Source organism: Rhinopithecus bieti, unplaced genomic scaffold (genome assembly GCF_001698545.2).
Source record: "Rhinopithecus bieti isolate Rb0 unplaced genomic scaffold, ASM169854v2 scaffold_8675, whole genome shotgun sequence".
Lineage (NCBI taxonomy): Eukaryota > Metazoa > Chordata > Mammalia > Primates > Cercopithecidae > Rhinopithecus > Rhinopithecus bieti.
Genome location: NW_016806447.1, coordinates 4,297,097 through 4,305,652, shown reverse-complemented (window position 1 = coordinate 4,305,652; position 8,556 = coordinate 4,297,097). Strand labels below are relative to the sequence as shown.

At 47.5% G+C, this 8,556-nt stretch overlaps 1 protein-coding gene across 1 annotated transcript; it reads right to left on the bottom strand.

Annotated features, from left to right (window-relative positions):
- Window positions 1–221: 221 nt before the first annotated feature.
- Window positions 222–4,635, bottom strand: LOC108532484 (endogenous retrovirus group K member 9 Gag polyprotein-like). Its single transcript, XM_017876562.1, has 2 exons — window positions 3,109–4,635; window positions 222–314 (listed from the first exon to the last, which is right to left on the bottom strand). Exon 1 carries the CDS (start codon window positions 4,625–4,627, stop codon window positions 3,173–3,175), a length of 1,455 nt encoding a protein of 484 aa, XP_017732051.1. The 5' UTR covers window positions 4,628–4,635; the 3' UTR covers window positions 222–314; window positions 3,109–3,172.
- Between the last annotated feature and the right edge of the window lie 3,921 nt (window positions 4,636–8,556).

Below are 8,556 nucleotides of genomic sequence, written 5' to 3'. Positions count from 1 at the left end.
GTAACTGCTGGAGGGTGAGGGGCCGGCCGTAAACTAATTCAAACGGACTGAGGCCTGTTGGACTCCGTGGGGCTGCTCGCAGCCGGGTTAGGGCCAGGGGAAGGAGAGTTACCCACGATTGTCGAGTCTCGAGGGAGAGTTTGGTGAGTTGCTGCTTAATGAGCCCGTTGGCCTTCTCTACTTTACCAGAAGACTGAGGTCTATAAGGGATGTGGAGTTTCCAGGTGATGTGTAGGAGGGCTGCCACCTGTTGGACTACCTTGGAGATGAATGCTGGGCCGTTGTCAGACTGAAGAGTGAGCGGGAGGCCAAACCTAGGAATAATGTGTTCAGTGAGTATGGAGGCAACTATATTGGCGGTTTCTCCTGTAGTAGGATAGGCTTCTATCCATCCTGAAAAAGTATCAACGAGGGTTAAGAGATATTTGAATTTTTTATGCCTTGGCATGTGGGTAAAGTCAATTTGCCAATCTTCGCCTGGTTGGTGCCCTCTGAGTTGATGGCTCGGATGGGGGTTGCGCAATGCGCCTTGAGGGTTTGACTTGAGACATGTGGAACACTGTCGGTTGATTATAATTAGGTGTTTCATGAGTGTGGGGCAGTGAATGAGGGGGCTTAGGAGGTTATATAAAGCTTTGGGTCCTATGTGTAGGGAATTATGTATGTCTTTTAGAATGGTGTGGAGTTGAGTTTCAGGAATAACTAATTTATTATTGAGGTAAATCCAATTGTCTGCGGCTAGTTTGGCTGTTGAATCTTGTAATAGTTTGGTCTTTTCCTCTTGGGTATAAGTAGGGGTATATTGAGGAGAGAGAAAACAAATAGAGGGAAGCGTGGGAGTGGAGAATCCGGCTGCCGACTTGGCAGTGGTGTCGGCAAAGTTATTGCCAGCCGCCACCGAGTTAGATGGAGTCTGATGACCTTTACAGTGTATGATGGCTGCTCTGGAAGGCGCTGATAAAGCGTCTAGCAGTTTGAGTATCTGTTTTTTGTTGACTATAGGGGTACCACTGGTGGTTAGGAACCCTCTCTCTTTCCAGATGACAGAGTGGGTGTGTGCAATCAAGAAGGCATACTTGGAGTCTGTGTATATGTTTACCGTTTTTCCTCTGGATAGGAGGAGAGCCCTAGTTAGTGCGATAAGTTCTGCCTGCTGTGATGTTGTTCCTTGTGGTAAAGGCTTAGCTTCTAGGACAGCAGAAGATGTAACTACCGCGTATCCTGCCTGTCTGTTTCCTAGAGAATTTATAAAAGAACTGCCATCTACAAATAGGGTTAACTGTGAGCCTTCCAATGGCTGGTCATGTAAATGTAAGTGACTAGGTGGTTGGGCCTCTAAAAGTTCTGGACAGGAGTGTTCAGTACTAGGTTGCTTGAGAGGGTCAGGAAGTAGGGTTGCTGGATTCAGAGAGGAACAGACTCCTAGGGCAATGGTGGAGTCTTCTATGAATAAGAGGTGAAAGAGTTGGAGTCTGGACGGGGTTAGATGGCTAATACTTCTGTGGGCAATAAGATCTTGAAGGCGGTGAGTAGAGAAGACTGTTAGGTTACCACCCCTAATGAGTTTCTTTGCTTCTTGGGTTAGACAGGCTGCTGCTGCTAGGGCCCGAAGACAGGGCTGCCACCCTTGTACGGTGGGGTCTAATTGTTTAGATAGATATGCCACGGGGCGGTAGGTGGCGCCTATAGATTGGGCTAAAAGACCCACTGCAACTTTTTGTCTTTCATCTGTGAAAAGCTGGAAGGGGCGTTGGAAGTCTGGGAGTGAGAGAGTAGGATGTGAGAGAAGGCAGTTTTTCAGGTGAGTGAAATGTTTATAGATTAACTTTGGGTTAGACAAAGGTCCTTGGGGAGTCTCCTTGACAGCTGCATATAGAGGCTTAGCCAAGATTCCGAAATTAGGAATCCAGTGTCTGAAAAATCCTACTAGGCCTAGGAAGGATTGAATTTCCTTAGCGTCTTGAGGAGGAGAAAGATTTTGTATTAGAGTTAAGCGGTCTGTAGTAAGTGAGCGCGTCGTAGGAGTGATCTCAATACCTAAATATATGACACATTGTTGTGCGAGTTGAGCTTTGTGTTTGGATATTCGGTAACCTTTGGATCCTAGATGATTAAGGAGGATCGCAGTGTCTAAAAGAGAGTCCTGTCCCGTGGGACTACAGAGTAAAAGGTCATCTACATATTGGAGAATTTTACTATTGGTAAGAGGACAGGAGGCTAAGTCTTTTGCTAGGGCCTGCCCAAAGAAATGGGGGCTGTCTCGGAACCCTTGGGGAAGCACTGTCCATGTCAGTTGGGTGGAGGTATGGGTGTCTGGGTCTTCCCATGTAAAAGCAAAAAGAAACTGACAATCTGGGTGCAGGGGAATAGTGAAAAATGCATCTTTTAGATCCAGTACAGTAAAGTGTGTTGTATTAGGTGGAATGAGAGAAAGAAGGGTATAGGGGTTGGGAACTACCGGATGGGTGGGACAAACAGCTTCGTTGATAAGACGAAGATCCTGCACTAACCGAAAAGTTCCATCTGCCTTCTTTACAGGTAGGATTGGGGTGTTACAGGGAGAATGAATGGGGATGAGGATGTGTTGGCTGAGTAACCTAGTAATGATTGGTTTTAGTCCTCGTAAGTGCTGTGGAGAGAGAGAGAACTGTGGGCGGGTTGGAAACTGAGATGGTTTCTTAAGTTTTATAAGTATTGGTGGATGATGGTCCGCCACGACAGGAGTGGAGGTGTCCCACACTTGGGGGTCGATAGGAATGGGGAAATCGGGGAAAGGGTTAGTAGGATTGTTGGAGTCATTTGAGTTAGTCAATACTAGAAGCAGATGGCGGGTAGGGTGGGGGGCGCTAGTAGGGATGGAGATACAGGCTTTCAGTTGACTTAAAACATCTCGGCCCAGTAGGGGAGTGGGGCATGAGGGGATAATGAGGAACGAGTGTGCAAAATAGTTGTTGGCCAGGCAGCAATTAAGGGGTGGGGTTTTTCGAGGGCTGGACGGGGAGCCATTGACTCCTACAACAGAAATATTGGAGGGAAGGCTAGGCCCTTCGAAAGACGGCAAAACAGAGTAGGTAGCCCCGCTGTCGATTAAAAAATTAATTGTCTTACCCGCTACCAGGAGAGTTACCCGCGGCTCGGCGAGGGTGATGGGGGTCCCCGAGTCCCGGCACCTTCAGTCGTCATCCAGATGTAAGAGCTGGAAGGAGCTCCCAGGGTCCTGAGAAGGGACATCACGTTGAGGCGCCATGCCCGTTTTCAGGGTGGGGCAGTCAGACTTCCAGTGCCCTTCTTCATGGCATGCTGGACAAGGAGTTGTTGGCAGACGAGGGTTAGGACACTTTTTAGCCCAGTGTCCAGCTACTCCGCACTTGTAGCACGGCCGCACTGGCTCAGACGGTTGGGGACTCTGGGGACATCTATTAGCCCAATGCCCTGGGTTACCGCATTTATAGCAAGCCCCTTTTATTGTCTTTGAGCCTCCGGGGGTTTTGCTCTCCAGTTTTGGGTTACGGCTAGGCTGCAAAGCAGCAACTAAGGCTTGAGTCTGGAGCTGTACCTTCTGCTTTAGGCGGGCCTGTCGTTGGGCCTCAGCCGTTTCCTCCCTTGAATTATAGACCTTGAAGGCCGACTTGACTAGGTCTTGAATAGGAGTTTGAGGTCCATCCTCTGCCTTTTGGAGTTTTTTCCGAATATCCGAGGCCGATTGTGAAATAAAATATGATGCTAGAATAGTGGCCCCGGCTGGGGAAGCTGGGTCTAACCGAGTGTATTGAATTAAAGCCTCAGTTAGCCTGTTTAAAAATGTGGCCGGGTTCTCATCTGGACCTTGAATAATTTCTTTTAGTTTATTGAAATTTACTACCTTATTTGAGGCCGCCTGCATACCAGCCAGAAGACATTGAGTCATCATATCTCGTCTTCGGCAGCCTGGCTGGCCTACTTGATAGTTCCAGTCTGGGTCTATAGAGGGGACTGCTTGTTCCCCTAGTGGGAACGCAGGGTCTGTTAAGTGTAATTGGTTGGCATGCTGCCTGGCGGCCACTAGGATGCGCTCTTGCTCCTCAGGGTTTAGAGTAGAGGTAAGAATAACCTGGAGATCATGCCAGGTTAAATCGTAGGCCTGGCAAAGGTATCTAAATTCTTTGGTATAAATTGTAGGGTTGGCAGAAAAATCTCCTAGGCGTCTTTCAATCTTTGAAAGATCTGCTAATGAAAAGGGAACATGAACTCTAACTACGCCCTCTGCTCCGGCCACCTCACGCAAGGGTGCTAAGACCACAGGGGGGTTGGATAGGGTGGGAGTAGGAGCGGGGGCAGTTAGGCAATCTTTAGAGCGGGTATGGGCAGAGATAGGCGAACTAAGATGACCAGGCGGAAGTGCCGAGGGGTCGGAGGGAAGTGTAGCCTCAACAATGGTGGGAGGGGCTGAGGAGGGAGGCGGAACAACCGCCAGAGCGGGAGGGGGAGGTGGAGCCGAAAGAGGAGGTGGGGCCGAAGCGGGAGGGGGAGGTGGGGTATACGGCGGGAGTGGAAGGGAGGGAGGGGAAGTAAGGTCTTCGGGCAACTCAGACAGGAAAGATGACTCCTCTTTTTCGGACTTTGTTAGGCCTGCGTCCCTAGCCAACATGACTTGAGCCAAGGAACACTGGCTACACAGGTCCGGACAAGAACGCAAGGCCCAAAATCCTTGTATATAATTAATTTCGGACCACTTGCCTAAGCGTTGACAAAAACTACTGAGGTCGGTTAAAATGTTACGGTCTAGAGTGCCCTCAGGCGGCCATTGAGACTGATTGTCTAATTTATATTGTGGCCACGCCACAGTGGAGAGGAACACCAGTCGCTTTCGCCTGAGATCTTGTTCTAATTGCAAAGTTTTGAGGTTTTTTAGAAGACACCCTAAAGGGGAGTCTCTAGGTATTTTGGATTGGGGGTTTCCCATTGCCTTCCTCTCGCCAATAGGCGGAAACGGAAACCGAACTCTACCTGGCTACAAAGCGTCCTTTGGAGCCACCAGAGACCGGTGAGAGGCTCCTGGAGCCGGAATGGAGATTACCTCCAGGCGGACGTCTCCGTCCTGGACGGGTCTCCCACGGAACGGAATGGAGTTCCTTTGGGCAGACGTCTCTGCCTTTGGGAACTTCCCTGGGTCACCTGGTGACCGGAAAAAAAGCCTTGGGCCTGCGCGGGACTTCTGGCCAAGGGATATGAGAGGGAGGCAGAAGGTACTCACCCCTAGGAGACTTGGAGGTGGGGAAAGCGCTGTCCAGGTCCTGGTCCGTCTGGGGCGTGGAAGGAGGAGGCTCCTCGGACCTTGGGGGCCCTGAGGAGGGGTCTCCTCCTGGGTTTCGGCACCACCTGATTTGCTTTAATGCGACCCCCAGAGCAAATGACAGAGAAAAGGCAAGTAGGCAAGGCAAAAAAAACTTTATTTACAAGCCAATGTGAGGGATGGGCGAGGTTCACCGGTCTCCAGCGGTGGAGGCCGACGAAGTCGCTCCGGCGTTCTCAGGCGAGGTTCCTGGGTCCCACGCACGAGGAGGGGCCGAGGAAGTTCGCTCCGGCGTTCTCGGACGAGGTTCCTGGGTCCCACCTACAAGGAGGGTCCAAGGAAGTTCGCTCCGGCGTTCTCGGACAAGGTTCCTGGGTCCCGCGCATGAGGAGGGGCCAAGGAAGTTGGCTCCGCATGCCCGCCGGGAGCAGCTTTTATGTCCTGGCCCGGGAGTGGGAGGGCAGTGGGCGGGACATAGGCGGGTTGGGGGCGGGGCGGTAGGCGTGGCTAGGTGGGTTCCGGTTTCTCTCCATCGGAAGTCGGGTTGCGCCTGCGCAGTCGACCCGTGTCTTTCCCGGGCATGGGAAAGTTGACGGTGAAGAACCCGGAACTGCGCCATCTTGCCTCCGTTTGTCCAAACAATATGTGATTTCAAGCTTGTGTTGCCAACAAATCTTTTCTATGCTTATGATAGAGTAAGGAATACAGAAAACTTATGGATAAATTTAGTGATATGGTTTGGATATTTGTCCTCTCCAAATCTCATGTTAAAATGTAATCCCCAGTGTTGGAGGTGGGACCTTGTGGGAGGTATTTTGTCAGGGGGGTGGATCTCTCATAAATAGCTTGGTGCTGTCCTTGCAATAGTGAGTGAGTTCTCACAAGTTCTGGTTGTTTAAAAATGTATGGCACCTCCTCCCTCTTTCTTTTGCTCCCACTCTTACCATGTGAGATGCCTGTGCCCCTTTCATCTTCTGCCATGACTGTAAGCTTCCTGAGGAGCTTACCAGAAGCAGCTGCCATTACCATGCTTCCTCTATGATCTGCAGAACTGTGAGCCAAACAAACCACTTTATAAATTACCCAGCCTCAGTATTTCTTTTGAGCAATGTAAAAACGACCTGATACACCCAAGGAATGTGTTTGAGCCAATATTCCTTGAGTGCCTCTTTGTGCTAGGCACTTGGCTAAATACTTGTTATTTCTATTGTCTAATATGGTTGCTACCAGCCTCGTGTGGCAAATGAATACTTGAAATGTGGCTTGTCAGAATTAAGATGTGCTGAAAGTAAAATACACACCAAACTCTAAAGATTTAGTATGAAAAATAATGTAAAATATCTCAGTAATATTTTATGTTGGTTACATGTTAAAATCATATTTTGTTGTGTGGAGCTAAACAAGATATATTATTATAATTAATTTATCTGTTTCTCTTTACTTTTAAAAATGACTACTAGAAAATGGATACTTATGTGGCTCACATTTGTGGGTTGCATTATATTTCTATTGGAAAGTGTAGCTTTACATTATTCCCATATTGCATCCCATAACAATCTTATAACATAGACTGTTGTTAGGTCTATTTTACTGAAGGAGAACTGCTGAGATGTAGACTGTGGGCGAGTTGCCCAGCATTATTAATGTACCCCAGACGGTTCTCTTGCCCTATTTTCTGCCATGTAAGAACACAGCGAGAAGTAGTCAGTCTGCATCTGGGAAGAGGGTCCTCACCATAACCTGACCATGCTGGCATCCTGATCTCAGACTTCCAGTCTCCAGAACTGTTTCTGTTGCTTATATACCACTCAGTCTATGGTATTTTGTTATAGTGGCCTGGACTGACTAAAACACATATTAAGCCATGAGACTCCAAATCATAATCTCTGCTCATGTCTGATGCAGCTGGCAAGAAATCAGCAAGATTCACGTAAAATTGCCATGGAATTTTGACACCTCCTGCTTTATCTAGTACCTGATACAAGCTCTGGGTCTTGTTTCACCATCTGTCCTGTGATTTTGTTCCTATTACTGCAAACTAACTTGGATTTGGGGCAGGTATTATTTTAGTATTTCATAACCCACAAAGCATTCTTTGAATTGTATCTCATTGCCACCAAATAACTATTTTTCTGGCAACTTTTTTTTCTAGTTCAGGTGCAGAGCATTGGTTAATCTTAAATTCATGGCACTACACTATCAATTGTATGCAAGACCCTCTCTTATTCATTCATTCTTTTGCAACCCTATTCTCCACTTCTGTTCCTCTGCCTTCTCCATAGGCAGTCATTCTTTTTATGTTTTTTTAAGTTTTATGTTTTTTTAAAGTTTTATGTCTTTTTAAGTTTTATGTTTGTTTAAGTTCTGGGGTACATGTGCAGAACATGCAGGTTTGTTACATAGGTATACACGTGCCATGGTGGTTTGCTGTACCCACCAACCCGTCACCTACATTAGGTATTTCTCCTAATGTTATCCCTGTCCTAGCCTCATAACCCCTGACAGGCCGCGGTATGTGTTCTTCTCCTCCCTGTGTCCATGTGTTCTCATTGTTCAACTCCCACTTATGAGTGAGAACATGTGGTGTTTGGTTTTCTGTTCTTGTGATAGTTTGCTGAGAATGATAGTTTCCAACTTCATCCATGTCCCTGCAGAGGACATGAACTCATCCTTTTTTATGGCTGCATAGTATTCCATGGTGTATATGTGCCACATTTTCTTTATCCAGTATATCACTGATGGACATTTGGGCGGTTCCAAGTCTTTGCTATTGTGAATAGTGCTGCAATAAACATACATGTGCATGTGTCTTGGTAGTAGAATGATTTATAATGCTTTGGGTATATACCCAGTAATGGGATCATTGGGTCAAATGGTATTTCTCATTCTAGATCCTTGAGGAATCACCACACTGTCTTCCACAATGGTTGAATTTACACTCCTATCAACAGTGTAAAAGCGTACCTATTTCTCTACATCCTCTCCAGCATCTGTTGTTTCCTGACTTTTTAATGATCGCCATTCTAACTGACATGAGATGATACCTCATTGTGATTTTGATTTGCATTTCTCTAATGACTAGTGATGATGAGCATTTTTTCATATGTTTGTTTGCAGGCATTCTTTTTTTTTTTTTTTGAGACGGAGTCTCACTCTGTTGCCCAGGCTGCAGTGCTATGGCACAGTCTCAGCTCACTGCAACCTCCACCCCCGTGAGTTCAAGTGATTCTCCCGCCTCAGCCTCCAGAGTAGCTGGGATTACAGGCACCTGCCACTGCGCCTGG

Bases quoted from the DNA above. Each gene is read 5' to 3' on its own strand.
- LOC108532484 (XM_017876562.1), bottom strand. From the start codon at position 4,627: ATGTTGGCTAGGGACGCAGGCCTAACAAAGTCCGAAAAAGAGGAGTCA.